The sequence below is a fragment of the Podarcis filfolensis genome (assembly GCF_964270895.1).
Source record: "Podarcis filfolensis genome assembly, chromosome: 6".
NCBI lineage: Eukaryota > Metazoa > Chordata > Lepidosauria > Squamata > Lacertidae > Podarcis > Podarcis filfolensis.
In genome coordinates this window covers 5,813,359-5,828,645 of record NC_139609.1, presented here as the reverse complement: position 1 = coordinate 5,828,645, position 15,287 = coordinate 5,813,359, and the positions used below count along the sequence as shown (strand labels likewise).

Sequence of the window (15,287 nt, the reverse complement as noted above, 5' to 3'; positions counted from 1 at the left end):
GCAGGACCGTTTGCACTGCTCTTCCTAGCCGAATACATAAACATTTTGATGATAAACACACTCTCATGTATTTTACTCTTTAGCCCTACCATAACCACAGGGACTCGGGTGGTGCTGTGGGTTAAACCACAGAGCCTAGGACTTGCTGATCAGAAGGTCAGCGGTTCGAATCCCCACGACGGGGTGAGCTCCCGTTGCTCAGTCCCTGCTCCTGCCAACCTAGCAGTTCGAAAGCACGTCAAAGTGCAAGTAGATAAACCTTCTCCGGCGGGAAGGTAAACGGCGTTTCCGTGTGCTGCTCTGGTTTGCCAGAAGCGGCTTAGTTATGCTGGCCACATGACCCGGAAGCTGTACGCCGGCTCCCTCGGCCAATAAAGCAAGATGAGCGCCGCAACCCCAGAGTCGGCCACGACTGGACCTAATGGTCAGGGGTCCCTTTACCTTTACTTACCATAACCACACAAACAGAATTATTTACAATTAACCTAACAGCAAAAACTACCACTGGATTCTTATGGGCTCGAGCCTCTTACCCACAATTTCGTTATGATCAATTAATACACCTCCTATGAAAACAATTTCTCCCTGCCACACTAGCACTATACTTGTGGTATATCTCACTTCCAATCTCACTATCAGGGTTCCAGCCACTAAATTAATAACTATTACCAAGATGTGTGCCCGAGAAATTAGGGATTACTTTGATAGAGTAAATCACAGGGATTTATAATCCCTCACCTCCTCTAGAAGAATGGGATTCGAACCCACACCTGAGACTCCAAAACCCTCTGCTCCCACTATACTACCTTCTAGTAAAGTCAGCTAACAAAGCTCTTGGGCCCATACCCCAAAAATGGTGGTTAAACCCTTCCTTTACTAATGAGCCCCTACATCTTATCCATTTTAATTTCCAGCTTGGCCCTCGGAGCTACCATTGATTTCTAGCCTGAATTGGACTAGAATTAAACACCCTAGCCATTATCCCAATCCTGGCCAAACAACATCATCCACGAGCCACTGGATTTTATCATTCAAGCAATGGCCTCATCCATCATTTTATTTTCAAGCATTCTTAATGCAGCACACTGGAATTTGAGATATTACTCAACTCACCACGCAACCAGCCCCCACTATATTAACAATTGCCCTAGCCATAAAATTGGGCCTGATTCCAATACACTTCTGACTCCCAGAAGTCATATAAGGCATAACAACTGCTCTAATTATTGCAACATGACAAAAAACACCACCAATATCTCTACTATATATAACTTCTAATCAACTCCCAACAACAATTTTATTACTACTAGCTATTTCCTCTACCTTAACTGGAGGATGATCTGGACTAAATCAAACCCAACTACGAAAAATCATAGCATTTTCGTCAACCGGACACCTAGGCTGAATAGCTGCCATCTCCCCTATCTGCCAGAAACAACTTCTTCTAACCTTAATAATTTATCCATTAATAACTACCTCCATGTTCCTAATTTTCATCACTTCAACTGCAAAAACTGCCAAAGATTTTGGAACAATATGAGTAATCTCTCCAACACTCTCCACCATCACAATAATTACCCTTATAACATTAGGGGGACTCCCCCCATTAACTGGCTTCTTACCTAAATGATTAATTCTTGAAGAATTAACTACCAACCACCTCATCCCACTAGCAACTGCCCTCGCCTTAACCACTTTACTAAGCCTAATATTTTACATGCGCTTAACTTATACTAAGCTTCCCTTCTTGGCCGCAGGAATTACAATGCTACTAACAGATCGAAACCTAAACACATCATTTTTTGACCCAGCAGGAGGAGGATACCCAATTCTCTACCAACACCTATTTTGATTTTTTGGTCATCCAGAAGTATACATCCTCATTCTCCCTGGCTTTGGGATAATTTCCCATATCGCCACTTACTATGCAGGAAAAAAAGAACCATTCCGCTATATAGGTATAGTGTGAGCCATAATATCAATTGGCTTTCTAGGCTTCATTGTATGGGCCCACCACATATTTACCGTAGGTCTGGACATTGACACCCGAGCCTATTTTACCTCAGCCACAATAATTATTGCCATTCCTACTGGAGTAAAAGTTTTTAGTTGACTCGCAACCCTTCACGGTGGAACAATTAAATGGGATGCCGCTATATTTTGGGCCCTGGGATTCATTTTTTTATTTACGGTAGGCGGCCTTACAGGTATTATTTTAGCCAACTCCTCATTAGATGTTATTCTGCATGATGCCTACTATGTAGTTGCCCATTTCCATTATGTCCTATCAATAGGAGCTGTATTTGCAATTATAGGTGGATTTGCCCACTGATTTCTGCTCTTTACAAGTTATACTTTGCATTCCTCATGAACAGAAATTCAATTTGGCGTAATATTTACCGAAGTCAACATAACATTCTTTCCACAACATTTCCTCGGATTAGCGGGCATGCCCCGACATTACTCCGACTATCCAGAGGCATACACCCTCTGCGATACTATTTCATCAGTTGGCTCCTTAATATCACTGACAGCAGTAATTATAATAATATTTATTATCTGGGTGCTAAACATTAAGTACTTACCCTCGAATTAATAAACACAAACTTGGAATGACTTCTCGGCTGCCCGCCCCCATATCATACCTACGAAGAATCAACCTATGTACAAACCTCAAGGGAGGGGGGACTTGAACCACCTCTAACCACTTTCAAGCCAGTCACACAGCCTCTTAAGTTTCTCTCCTTATGAGGTCCTAGTAAATAAATTACATAGCTCTGTCAGCGCTAAATTATAGATCAATCAAGCCTATGTGGCACACCCAGCACAACTAGGCTTCCAAAATGCAGCCTCCCTCATTATATAAGAACTTCTTCACTTCCATGACCATGCATTAATAATTGTTGTTTTAATCAGTGCCTTGGTACTATATATTATTAGTCTTATATTATCAACAAAACTCACACTAATGCTATAGATGCCCAAGAAGTGGAAATGATCTGAATTATCCTCCCCGCAATAATTTTAATCCTAATTGCACTCCCCTCCCTCCAAATCCTTTATTTAATAGATGAAATTAACAACCCTCTTTTAACTACTAAAGCCACTGGCCACCAGTGATACTGAAGCTACAACTATACAGACTATGAAAATCTGCTGTTTGACTCCTACATAGTCCCAACATGCAACCTACATCCCGGAAATTTCCGCCTACTAGAAGTTGATCATCGAGTTGTAGTCCCAAGAGAATCCCCCATCTGAGTTTTAATCTTAGCAGAAGATATCCTGCACTCATGGCCAATTCCAGCACTCAGCATTAAAACAGATGCAGTCCCAGGTCAATTAAATCAAACAACCTTAATTACATCTCACCCGGGCCTATTTTATGGCCAATGTTCAGAAATTTGCAGATCAAACCACAGCTTTCTACCTATTGTAGTAGAATCAACACCCCTCAAATACTTCGAAGCATGATCTAAAATAACAATCTCCTCATCACTAAGAAGCAAACTTACAGCACTAGCCTTTTAAGCTAGAGAGGGAAATCTGCTTCCCTTAGTGACATGCCTCAACTTAACCCAGACCCCTGATTCCTAATTTTCATGCTAGCCTGAGCAACCCTTATTGCTATAATAATGACATCAGAGCAAGTCCTTTGCCCATGCAGTTTGAAATCAAAACTGGAACAAGGCTTTGCAGGCACCAATGGTCAACTGTGCCAGCAAACCCAGTTTCCTGTGCCTGCGTGGTTTGAAATCAAACCACGTAAGCAAAGGCACAGGACTTCATTGGCACTGCCAATCAGCTGACTGGTGGTGCCAGCCAACCTGCTTTCAGTAGGGAACTGCATCTTTACCTATCCCACAGGTCGACCTGGTTTGGGGAAGGTGGCCTTGCAGGTCAAATTAGGATGCCTGAGCAGGCCAGAAGCTCCACAGAGCTGCTCTAGACCTCATTGCACACAGACATTCTGCCATTTTGCACCAACTGAAGCCATTTGTAATCCACACTCCATGCTATGTAAATATTAGGGTCTCAGAGGTTTACAGTGCTTTTTATTCATTTATTATTAAATTGATAATCCCACCTGGCCTCCAAAGGAGCCCTGGAGAACACAGGACTGTTTTGGGACTACAATTCCCATCATCCCTGACCACTGCCCCTGTTAGCTAGGGATGATGGGAGTTGTAGTCCCCAAACAGTTGGAGAGCCGAGATTGGGGATGCCTATTCTATTCTGTAGACCAGTTTCTACAGAAAAGAACAGCCTCTGTGAATCCAGAATCCAGCCACATCCAAGTTAGAATTTGGGATGTGCAATAGCCAATTGGCTAGAACACTTATAAAGGTTAGGAGTACCTACTTTCAGTCTACACAGTATAAAAATGAATGGGATCTACTGGGAGGGAGAAGCGAGATGTGCAGATAAGCCACCCACCGGATGAAGGCAACTTTAACTTTAGCAAGGGCACTAGTGAAATTTACAATCTGATTAACATACTCACTCCAAGACAGACTTTCTAGCAACAAAAACTTTTCCATGTTCTGGAGGTGCTCTTGATCCTCTGTGAAAAGAACAAATATTCAGCAACAAATCAACATATCAACTCAGCTTCAGGCTCAGCCAAGAACCAACATACTTGCTTTTGAAGCCATTGTCTTTCTCTGAGCACACGGCTGAGAAGGCAGGGGGCGAAGTCTCAAGCTGCACAGACTTTGCAATCAAGCCATTTACGAATTCTGTAAAGTAGCTGTTGATCCGCTGCCCCTGACTTAAAGAATGGCGGCTTGGAGTTTTACGGAAATATTGGTGGTGAGGGAAATAAAATTTAAATACCTTCTGGATTAACATGGCAAAATCTGGTTTTGTAGCAAGAATTTGTTTGTGTTTTCCACATTTTATTAACAAGATCTAAATAAAAATACACTAAAAAGAGAAAGAAAGAAAGAAAGAAAGAAAGAAAGAAGCCCAAATGAACGGCCGGCAGAAACAACAGTTTTGGATCAGGAAAGCCCAAACAATTGCAAGTACAGTCACACCTTGGGTCTCGAACAGAATGCGTTCTGGGAGTTCGTTTGACTCCCGGAACCAGTTGAAAACCAAGGCACAGGTTCTGATTAACTGCAAGAGCGTCTTGCACCCAATCGGAAGCCGTGCCAGACGTTCAGCTTCCAAAAAATGTTCGAAAACCGGAATACTCACTTCCGGGTTTCGATTGTTTGGGAGCCAATTTGTTCGGGAGCCAAGGCATTTGAGATCCAACGTACGACTATATTGGAAATTTTGTTCCCAAATCAACAAAATATCTTGGTAGGCATCTTCTGGAACAAAACAACAACCTGATAGGACCTTCAACTGAGCCAAGTAAAACAACCAATAACGTTCTTATCTACCAGAGTTGGAACAAGGCACATCTTAATGCTCGCCTAGACCTTGAGCATTTGTGCTGCAGGACTGTGTCCCTGAAATGTGATGGATTTCCAGAATGGAGGGGAAACTGGCATTCTGCTCCCAAGGAAAACAGACAAAACTGAAGTGCTTTTCAGCAACAATTCTAGCAGACTGCTTTGCTTAGAGCTGGAGTTCCAAGTATGGATAGTTCTAACTAGTATCTGCTCTTCCTCCCAGACTCCTCAAGCAGTAGTACCAAAGTTTAATGTTACATATTTGCATTTGCATATAAAGCTCTTGCTACACCTTGGAAGAGGAACTCAGGGACAGGTGGCCTCCAGAAGGTCCTGGGTCCAGCCTCCAGCTTAAAAGGATCAGGTAAATTGCCATGGGAAAGGCCAGTGCAATAAGCATTGGAAAGCCACTGCCAGTCAGAGTAGATAATTATGGGCTAGATGGACAGACCAGCCTGGTTCTATTAGGGCACCTGTTTGCTCATTGTGAAGCCCTTACTACTAGATAGGCGCAAACCTTACTGGAGAACCAGACCACCCATGAGGAGGCTGGATTGCTTAGCAATAGACACTTCTGGTCTGTAGATCAGTTTCTACAGAACAGCCATATCCATGGAAGAAGCAAGGTATGAAGATAAGCCACCCACTGGATGAAGGCAATTTTAACTTTAGCAAAGGGCACTAGTGAAATTTACAATCTCATTAACATATTCACTCCAAGACAGACTTTCTAACAACAAAAACTTTTCCATGTTCTGGAGGTGCTCTTGATCCTCTGTGAAAAGAACAAATATTCAGCAGAGTAGCTGTAGTTTTTTTAAAAAAGAAAGAGAAATCAACAAATTGACTCTGCTTCAGACTCAGCCAAGAACCAACATACTTGCTTTTGAAGCCACCGTCTTTCTCTGAGCACACGGCTGAGAAGGCAGGGGGCGAAGACTCAAGCTGCATGGACTTTGCAATCAAGCCATTCACGAATTCTGTAAAGTGGCTGTCGATTCGCTGCATGAAAGCTGGCTTCATTTGCTGATAAAATTTGAAGGAAGGAAGGAATAGAAAAGAGAACATCTTAAGTATACAGTGGTACCTTGGGTTACATACGCTTCAGGTTACATACGCTTCAGGTTACACACTCCGCTAACCCAGAAATAGTGCTTCAGGTTAAGAACTTTGCTTCAGGATAAGAACAGAAATAGGGCTCTGGCGCGCGGCAGCAGCAGGAGGCCCCATTAGCTAAAGTGGTGCTTCAGGTTAAGAATAGTTTCAGGTTAAGAACAGACCTCCGGAACGAATTAAGTACTTAACCTGAGGTACCACTGTAATTGATAAGTATTGCCTGGAATTTGCCTGCTAAAATGGCATGTTACTCTTTACCTTCAAATGCAAGGCTGACTTCCTAACACCATGCTAACAACAAATCATGAACGTGTCTCATTTCCTGACAACTGACGACATATTCTTGGACCCCAGTCAAAGTCACGGCCAGTGGGGACAATGGTCAGCGCTGAAGGGATTTCCTAGTCCAGCAACATCTGGTTCCCCATTCCTGGTTTAAGCCACCTATCAGCAGCTCCCCAAGAATGAGGAAGCAAAGTAGCCAACTGCAGGGCCTTTCTAAGAAAACCATAGTTAGCCTAGCTGCCTCCCATCTTGCTTACAAATAAACACACTCAAATATATCTGACAGAAATCTGACCAGAAAACTGACTTGTTCTGCAGGAGCTTTTTGTTTTGTTTTTGTTATACTAGTCAAATACCAACCGTATGCAAAACATACTCTTTTAGTCTCCAGTTTATAAGTGCTCACAGGAAAGTGAGCATTGTTTATAATTTTTGCATTTGAGGAAATCTTTCAGCAGTCCCAGTTTCAGTGACTCCCAATTTACAGGATTTAGGATTTCTAACAGGCCCATACTATGCATAGATCTGTTACAAATGGGAGGTTTCTTTTGCTGTCTAGGGATTCCTCCTTGTCAACTCGTATTAACTACAATTCAGATAAGTTTACCTCAGCCTCCACCAAAAGCTGCATCTTTCGAGTGACCGAATGGTCAATGTCAACATGACCTAAGAGGGGAAAAACAAATCATTGCTGTATTTTCAGTGATAAATACAATAAATAAATAAATATAAGTTGTCCGCAAGTATGAAAGGCAAAACAGGAAAAGTATGCAAACTGGAAATTTAAAGTATTTTAATATCAGTGCTGCAAATAAGTCCACAAAAGTTACTAGCCCTCAAAACTTTCGCTTATTCCCCGGCCCAGATGTACCTGTATTAGTTGTCCGCTACTGACCAAAAGGAAAAACAACCTATTCCAATTTCCAAGGCTTCGCTTCCTAGAGTGCATTAAAACCATAGTTAATCGGGGGGGGGCACTAGGGGCGCCTTGAAAGATGGCTGCTAATAACATCTTGTCCAGCTTGCAAGAGGTAATTAGAGGCTGATATGGGGAGTACATCAGCCTCCCTTCGTCTTTTCAGGGAAGGAAAAGACGCTGCCTCACCTGCTGTTGCCATAAATCACCCCTGAGTTCGGATGAAGGAGGGGGTGAGAGGCACTAGGTGGAAAGCCCTCGGGCAAGCTTGGAGCTCCCTGCCAGCTTCTTTCAGGAGCGAGCCTGGCTGCGATGTTTAAAAAGAAGAAAAGAATTGGACCAATAAACGCACATGCTTCAAGAGAAACCAGGAATGCTTTTATCTGCTAAGAAATTTACCACTGAGTGAAGAAGATCGAGACGGAAGGACGAAGGACGAAAGGAACAGAGATAACACCAGAGAACTGACGACATTTTGGTATGTGGACAGTACGAGAGGGGGGGGGAAGACTTTTTTATTTTATTTTTATGTGAGTACCTGATAACCCTCCCCCTCAAAAAACCATCTCGACGACTAATTTACAAGTGGGAGTGAAAATGAACTGTGTGGAAATAATTATGTCTGTGAAAGATTTGGAAACAAGTGAGTCTGTCTCAGTGACACAGTAAGAAATGCTTCGATGCGGGACTTCCGGGTTAACGCAATCGGCTAATGGCGGATTCCCTCCGAGCTCCGGAGGGAATCGGCTGCGCAGGAGCTGGGTCTTGCCGCTGCGGCGACGCGGGGACCCTCAGAAATCACAGGCGCAGAAGCCTGTGAACCTGGTGACTCGGCGGGCACCATTTGCGCCCCCCGACCTGCGAAGGAGCCTTTTTAAAGGCTTCGGAACGGGGGACAGGGTGAGCGGCGCGGTGCTGAGAGTCGACTGCTCCTCCTGCGGAGTGAAGCCGCATGCCATGGTCGGAGAGCGCTGACTTCTTCTTGTGAACAATTGGATTCTAAAAGTAACAACCCGTGAGTAGTACGGAAATTGGACTTGTAAAGGAAATTTTTTTTGTTGAATTTGGCACGATCGGGGAAGGTGCAAACAGGAAGTCCGCCTCCCCGTCTTGTAAATAATTTAAAGCAAGGACTAGTTAACTAAGGTCGAGAGAATTTCTTTTTCTTCATTGGGTAAAAGATATTAATTTCACGATTTGGCAGTATAAGCTTAAATAACTTTATCGGAGGATAAGAGCTAATTTTGAGAGCTGAAGTGCCACCCCCCCGGACCCGGGAGTGATCCGTGAGAGAGCCTGTTGAGGAGATATAGAAGAGTTTGGCAGCTGTCAAAATTAGCTGTCAAGAAGGAAAAAGAGAACTTTGTTTCTGCTGTCTCTGCTGGAAATATTTGTTGCAAGTTGGTTATATTTTGTTGAAAACAAGGAAGAACTGATACAAACTAACTTGACTTTTGGATTTGAACTGGAAAGAATACTAAGTTACCAAAATCCCTCTAGAGGGGGATTTGGGACATTACAAGAATGGCTGGAGGAGGGAAAATTCAAGCTGGGTTGGACAGAGCTTTTGTTCTCTTGGGAAAGTTACAAGGCCAAATGGATGTTTTGCCTACAAATGTTGCAACTCTGAACTTAACAGTAAATAATATCATTGAATTTGATAAGGATTTGACTCAGGAAGCCCATGCAGCTGGACAAAAAGAGAAACTTGAGAGTTTTGAGAGTGTGGAGAAGGAGACATATGTTGTTTCTGAAGGAAAGGAAGGAGGAGCTGTAATTTTGCAGATGACAAAGGAGAGCCAGAGGCCTGACATGATGGTTACAAAGGAAAATAAGAAATCGAGCCAGAGGCCTGACATGATGGTCACAAAGGAAAATAAGTACTGGATGATGAAAATCTGGTTTGAATTGGAGATTGAAGAATGGAGAGATCTCCTTATGTGGAGATCTGAAGACCTATGGATTACAAATTTGATCAAGGTGGAAGTTGGAGCTTTCGGGACAATTGGACTTAAAAGGAGTAAGAAACAAGATTCGGGCTCCACTTTTAAGTATGGAGGTCTGGCTGGAAGAAACATGGACCTTATGGGGACAGAGCTTCTCCGAGATCTGGTGTTTAATACTAAAGACTATCAAAAAAACCGGCAGAGAGGAAATGAGAGAGAATTAAGAGCCTCGGATGTGAGGTCTCCAGGCTGATAGTAGATTAAGACTGATGGACATCTGTTGGGGATCGAAACCGGGAAAGGGGGTGGTGGGGTTTGGGAATCCAAAGGGTGTATAATTATAATCTGTTTTTTTTATTTTGTTTTGTTATTAGTAAGAAAATTGGGGAATTCGTGGAAGGGAATTTGGGTCGACTTTAGAAAAAGGTTTTAAGAATGAGTACTGATGTATAAATATGGATGTTTATAAGTGAAAATTGGTTTTTTCTTTAAAATGAACTAAATATAAAAAGGTTAAAAATTGGGGATAAGAACTTGTTGAACTAACAATTTGAATTGGAATATAAGAAGGGGAGGTGTGGGGAAGTCAGGGAAATATGTCATTGAAAATACGGATTGTAAACTTTATGTGTTTTTTAATTTTTTTTATTATTTTTTTTACTAAGATGGAAAATATTGGTAAACATTTATTTTTTAAAAAAAATTTTTAAAAAATGCTTCGATGCGTAGGCAGATCTTGGCTGCAAGATGGATGGTCTAGGGAGGAAGAGCCGCTTGGATATCAGGCTGGAATCGTAAATCAGAAAGGGCTGTTATCCTCCTGGAAGACTAATTATGAGGCAGCGGGTCTGGAAAATAAATGAGTGGACATTTAGACTGTATTTCACCGGAATGACAGGACGGAATGTCTGCTCGAAAACATGATGGTTGGATTTGTGGACATATGAGAGAGCATTATAAAACCCACACAGAGACAAAATAAGACTGTTCCTTTTAATCCACTTGTGGAGAAAACTCGGAGGTGACAGAAAAGGAAAATGAATAAATGACAAATATGAGAAGATGGGACTGGAAACATCATTGCAGTAAGGAAAGCAGCACGAATTTGGATCTTTGGATTCCTGACGATCGAAGAGCATGGGTACCCCCCCCACAAAAAAAAATAATTTGGAAAACATTTGGACTTTATGATGTGTATTGATATAATTTGGACTAATTGGTATGATATGTTTAATTTGGCAAATGGAAACTTAATAAAAATTATTGAAAAAAATAAAAATAAAACCATAGTTAATCGGGGCAGATCATTTAAACTTATCTACCCAAATACTTCCTGCCAATCTAGCAGTTCGAAAGCAGTCAAAGTGCAAGTAGATAAATAGGTACCGCTCCGGTGCGAAGGTACACGCCGTTTCTGTGCGCTGCTGTGGTTCACCAGAAGCGGCTTAGTCATGCTGGCCACATGACCCGTAAGCTGTACGCCGGCTCCCTCGGCCAATAAAGTGAGATGAGCGCCGCAACCCCAGAGTCGGCCACGATTGGACTTAATGGGCAGGGGTCCCTTTACCCAAATACTAAAAAAAGGAGGTGCTAGGGAGAAGGATTCTAGCCTGGCCACCTGCCAGGCATCTGTAGGATTCAACCGTCCATGCACCGCTTGCCCCCTGCACCCTCAAGTGGTACAGCCCAGGCACCAGTTCACTAGCCAAGTGAGAGCAAGACGGCAGAGACGGTGCACACAAGACATTCAACTGTGACAGCACAAGTGTACAATGCATAGAAATAAGTTTTTCTGAAAACAAAAACAAATTTGTTTCTGCAGAATTGCAGTTAGATGGTTCTTCTTGAAATTCCTCTCATTAAACAATCATTCAGCAATTGTATTTGGGCATATCTTGAACAAAATTCCAGCCAAACTAGGGAAGGGAACATTCATATTAATCAATGAAAAATAAAAATCCTTTTTATTGATGAAATCCCCTTTAGCTTGGTTTTGCTGAGCTCTAAGTAAGCGTGTAGGAATGTGCCAGGAATGCCTGAGGTTCTGCTTAAACCACCAGCTTGATAAGTGAAGAACTTGCTATGTGAACTATTGGGCTTGCTATATTACTGGAAACTAGGATGACAACTTGGACAATGCTTGCTTAAGCAATGTATGACAAAATAAGGAGTATCAAAGTGCAGCTGCCTACAAGTTGATCACGCAAGAGCATGTTGATCACAATGTGCATCCCTCAGGAGTTGGCATGATGGGTGGAATGCTATAACTGGAGGTATTGAATTTTTCTGTGTTCTGTGAAGCTATAACTGTTTCCTTTCACATGTTTGGGTGTGGTCTGAGCTTCCTGCACCCCACAATAAACTGTTTTCTCCTCCAAGTGTGGGACCCCAATCATCAAACAGTAAATATCAAGTAAACAATAAAAATACACTAGATCACTAAACTCTGGCTGGATGTAGACACATCAAAGAAGCGTTTTAGTTTAAAGCATTGTAAATTTAAAACAGGTAGAGAAAAACAGGACTCCACGTCGTCATCTGGTGGCAAAATGTTACATTGCACATACAACACATATAAATTGCTTTTTCTCTGTCAGTCTAACTGAGTCCTCTGATAGCATGCCCTTTTGAAAAATCAAAAACACCATCCCTGGAGCATACTGTACTTACCGGTTGTTAAATCCCTGGTTATGGCATCGAAAGATTCATTAAATACAGATCGCTTAAGATGAAAAGATGGGCTTGGTTACTGCTCATTACACCTAACGCTCACCACCTGTCATTGAGATCATACCAGGTGATGCTTTGCTTTCAAAAAGTGATTTCAGAACCACAAACCACAGTGATGAGCTTTGCAAACCAAAGTTTCATACAGTTTCATACTGGGCTGTTTGAAAACTGTCTCATTTCGTTTGAAAACTTCCAGATTTTGGAGGTTCAAAGGGTAGCACTGAGTTGTTTGAATGCCCTTCCTTTCAGTAAGATTCCAATGCCAACCATCTCCTAAATCAGGAAGGGGTTTGCATTGGAATCCCTTGCTAAAATAAAGCAGGGAGTTTTCATGCAAAGCCCTTCCTGAATCCAGAAATGGCCTTGCAAGCCACATTGGACCCCTAATGGGCAAATCTTATTCTACAGGCTGAAAAGATAGAGGCGGTTCTGCTCTCCCAGACTTTAAATTATATTATGAAGCTGCATGTTTGGTATGGATTAGGGACTGGATGAAGTTGGAAAAGCAAGAAGCATTAGAACTGGAAGGACATGACAATAGATTTGGTTGGCACGCATATCTATGGCATGGGAAAGGGAAAGTACATAAAAGTTTTTATAATCACATTATTAAGAAATCACTAATGAGAGTATGGGAGTGATATAAAGATGTATTAGAACAGAAGACTCCTTGGTGGCTTTCACCACACGAAGCTTTACTGCTCAAACCACTTGGAAAGAAGGGAAAGTGGCTTACGTATGCTGACTTGTTAAAGGATCAAGAAGGAAAATGGAAATTAAGAGATCATTTTCAGAGTTGGTTACATTATTGGCAACTACACAAGATATACAGAGAAGATAACAAGAAAGGATTCAGTTATACGACATCTAGATTTCAGAAGGAAGTTGTGGAAGGGAAAGTAAAGTTGCTGAAAGGCACATATAGTATTCTGCTAGAATGGGAAACAAGAGATGAGGAGGTGAAATCAGTCATGATTAAATGGGCACAAGATATAGGCCATAACATAATTGTAATGGTTCTAGGGGTTGCTCGTGCGTAAACCGGCGCCACACCTGGCTGGGTTGCCTGAGTGAACCTTTTCTGTCCGGACAGCCACTCGCCCGTGGCTGTCTCAATCGCTGGCAGAATCCGTCAGTGGGCGTTTCTTGAACTTCTTCCAGCAAAGAAGCTCTTTGACGCCTAGTCTCCGCCTACTCTCCCTGCGTGGAAGCCTTCTGCGCAAGGAGGGTATGGGCAGCGGAGGACCCTTACTCTCCCCGCTGGTCCCTGGCAAGGAGTCATGGGACCGCCTCGCCGATTCCCCCATCTGCCCCCCTTCTCCACTGGTGCTACGCTGATTCCCTTCCCCAGAAGATGGGCTGCCTCTCCCCATCCCGGGACGCTCTCTGGAATCCCTCTGGAGCCCGCTCTCTTCCTCCGGCCCTGATGGCAGTTCCCTGACAATAATGTTTGAAGATTGGGAAAGATTGTGGAAAATTGATTTAAAATTTACAGACTGTTCTTTACTGAAAGAAAGCTACAGTGGTACCTCAGGTTACATACACTTCAGGTTACATACGCTTCAGGTTACAGACTCCGCTAACCCAGAAATAGTACCTCGGGTTAAGAACTTTGCTTCAGGATGAGAACAGAAATCGTGCTCCGACGGCGTGGTAGCAGAAGGCCCCATTAGCTAAAGTGGTGCTTCAGGTTAAGAACAGTTTCAAGTTAAGAACGGTCCTCCGGAAGGAATTAAGTACTTAACCCGAGATACCACTGTATATGAAAATGATGTATAGATGGTATATAACACCAGTACAGATAGCAAGAATGTACAAAACTGGCTCAAATATATGTTGGAAATGTAAGAAAAAAGAAGGGACTTTTTATCATATGTGGTGGGATTGTAGCGAAATTTAAAAAATTTGGGAAATGATATACAATGAATTGAAGAAAATGTTCCAATTAACATTTGTAAAAAAGCCTGAAGCATTTTTGTTAGGGGCTGTAGGTAAAGACCTGCCAAGGAAATTGAAGAACATATTGATGTATGCGACAATGGCGGCAAGAGTCTTAATAACACAAGGATGGAAGCATGAAGAAATCCTGACAAAAGAACTGTGGCAAGGGAAATTGATAGACTATGTGGAACTGGCGGAATTGCCGCACAAACTGCATGATAAGGACAACTGTGACTTTAAAGAAGAATGGGAACCTTTTACAAAGTACTTAAAGAAACAACAAAATGAACTGGACTCCTTGGCAGGTTTTGAATAAACATACACAAATTTATTATTGGTAACTTATAGACAGATAAGTTAAGGATCTTTACAATTTTATAATATGCAGAGAATAACATGTGCTGAAAAACCAGAGAGAGGAGCTGAGGGAAGTCCGGGCGGGGGTGGGTGGGACGGTTTATCCTGGGGAGGGGGGAGGGGAAATTAGGGGGAAAATTAGAATGATATGTCTTTGATAAATTGTTATGCTGAAATTCTTAATAAAAATTATTCCAAAAAAAAAAAAAGATTATTCCACAGGCTGGAGCTTCACCACCCCCACATACCCTGTAAGGGAAAAGGTGTTTTTCCCCTCCTAAAATTAAAAATTTTAGTTGGTGAAAAGCATTTGAATTATACTTTTCTTTATACAGAGTGATAGGTAAAATAAACCTATCAAGGCAATAAACAACTATTTTACTTTTAAAAGACAACTGAAGGCAGCCCTCTTTAGGGAAGTTTTTAATGTCTGATGCCGTGTTGTTTTTAATATTCAGTTGGAAGCCGCCCAGGGGAAACCCAGCCAGATGGGCGGGGTAAAAATAAATTATTATTATTATTATTAAATAGCACCAAGTTTAGCACTTGTTTTTTGTGCAGTTTTATATAAGAGTGTAAATCTCAATTTTA

General features: G+C 42.1%; 1 protein-coding gene and 1 long non-coding RNA gene across 4 annotated transcripts in view; both read right to left on the bottom strand.

Annotated features, from left to right (window-relative positions):
* Window positions 1–15,287, bottom strand: part of LOC310765934 (sterol O-acyltransferase 1-like) — a 43,019-nt gene that overhangs the window by 21,792 nt on the left and 5,940 nt on the right. The window contains exons 1-5 of one of the 3 annotated variants that reach the window (XM_083621608.1): window positions 11,055–11,136; window positions 7,414–7,472; window positions 6,286–6,431; window positions 4,640–4,786; window positions 4,505–4,564 (exon numbers count right to left, since the gene is read on the bottom strand). In XM_083621608.1, coding sequence (XP_083477734.1) covers window positions 4,505–4,564; window positions 4,640–4,786; window positions 6,286–6,431; window positions 7,414–7,472; window positions 11,055–11,121 — 479 coding nt within the window. In that variant the 5' untranslated portion in view covers window positions 11,122–11,136. Of the gene's footprint in view, window positions 1–4,504; window positions 4,565–4,639; window positions 4,787–6,285; window positions 6,432–7,413; window positions 7,473–11,054; window positions 11,137–15,287 lie in introns of those variants that run through there. The other 2 variants (XM_083621607.1, XM_083621609.1) reach the window with 2 other exon arrangements.
* Window positions 26–3,800, bottom strand: LOC310765996. The gene is made up of 2 exons (XR_014549911.1): window positions 448–3,800; window positions 26–85 (listed from the first exon to the last, which is right to left on the bottom strand). It is a non-coding gene; the product is annotated as an uncharacterized lncRNA (long non-coding RNA).